At 35.6% G+C, this 1201-nt stretch overlaps 1 protein-coding gene across 1 annotated transcript in view; it reads left to right on the forward strand.

The window, feature by feature from the left end:
• The window catches only part of RP2 (RP2, ARL3 GTPase activating protein), a 49494-nt gene extending 48768 nt beyond the window's left edge, over nucleotides 1-726 (forward strand). Inside the window, exon 5 of the mRNA XM_003799631.3 lies at nucleotides 504-726. Within this exon, the coding sequence (XP_003799679.1) occupies nucleotides 504-587 (84 nt within the window). The 3' untranslated portion in view covers nucleotides 588-726. The remainder of the gene's footprint in view (nucleotides 1-503) is intronic.
• Nucleotides 727-1201: the final 475 nt, after the last annotated feature.

Here is a 1201-nt window from a genome sequence, read left to right on the forward strand (position 1 = left end):
GCCTATGGTCCCAGCTACTTGGGAGGCTGAGGCAGTAGACTCGCTTAAGCCCAAGAGTTGGAGGTTGCTGTGAGCTGTGATGTCACGGCACTCTACTCAGGGGGAAAGCTTGAGGCTCTGTCTCAAAAAAAAAAAAAAATAGAAAAGAAAATAGAAAAAACTAAGAGTTCCTTAAATGAAATTTCTCATCCAGTAGCTTTCATAATATTGAGTGTTGTACCTTAAACAATAAGATTTTGGTGTAATAAAATGCAGCTGAAGTATTACAAAAACAGAGACCTTAATCATACCAGAAGTGCTTTTTTAAAAGCTTAATTTACATTATAGCTATTGAAATTGTATTGCATGGATTCTAAAGAAAATCTACAGATTAAATATTATAAGTGATGTACGTGAATTTCTTTTAAATAATAATCTTGTGGCTTTGTTCTGTGGAGAACATGGGCTTTGGCATTCTGGCATCACTAGTATTTATAATTTTGTTCATTTTCTATTTAAAATAGATGTTTATATCAGAAAGCAAGGAGACAGCATCTACAGATGTAGACAACTTCTACAACTTTGCTGATATACGGATGGGAATGTGAAGTACAGTATGGAACCAAGGACTTGGTATTAGCCCCTTCTTAAAATGTGGACATAAAATTTGACAAAATACTTTTGTATATTGGCAGTGATTTTTATAAATGTTAAATTGGTAAAAGTTTGTTTTCAAAAAAATCATTGGATACTGCATCACTTACTTGAGGTTTAATAGTTCATTTTAAATTAAGTATTTTTAATGAGCTTATTTAATCCACTTCAGTAAACTTGAATAATTTTGTTTTTCTGTATATGATACTCTTATTAGAAAATAGAAGTGGCTAACAGTTTATGATTTTAATCCTATTTAAATGTTATTTCAAATCTCTAATAATTTAAACATTCCTCAGTGCCCCGTTATATTTGTTTGAAAATATATTAAGTCTGGCTCAGTGCTGGTAGCACAGTGGTTATGGCACCAGCCACATACACCGAGGCTGGTGGGTTTGAACCCCGCCTGGGCCATCTAAACAACAATGAAAACTGCAACAAAAAATAGTCGGGCATTGTGGCAGGTGCCTGTAGTCCCAGCTACTTGGGAGGCTGAGGCAAGAGAATCGCTTGAGCCTAAGAGTTTGGGGTTGCTGTGAGCTGTGAGGCTACAGCACTCTACCGAGGG

This window comes from Otolemur garnettii, unplaced genomic scaffold (assembly GCF_000181295.1).
Source record: "Otolemur garnettii isolate 467f Iridium unplaced genomic scaffold, OtoGar3 scaffold00153, whole genome shotgun sequence".
Classification (NCBI taxonomy): domain Eukaryota; kingdom Metazoa; phylum Chordata; class Mammalia; order Primates; family Galagidae; genus Otolemur; species Otolemur garnettii.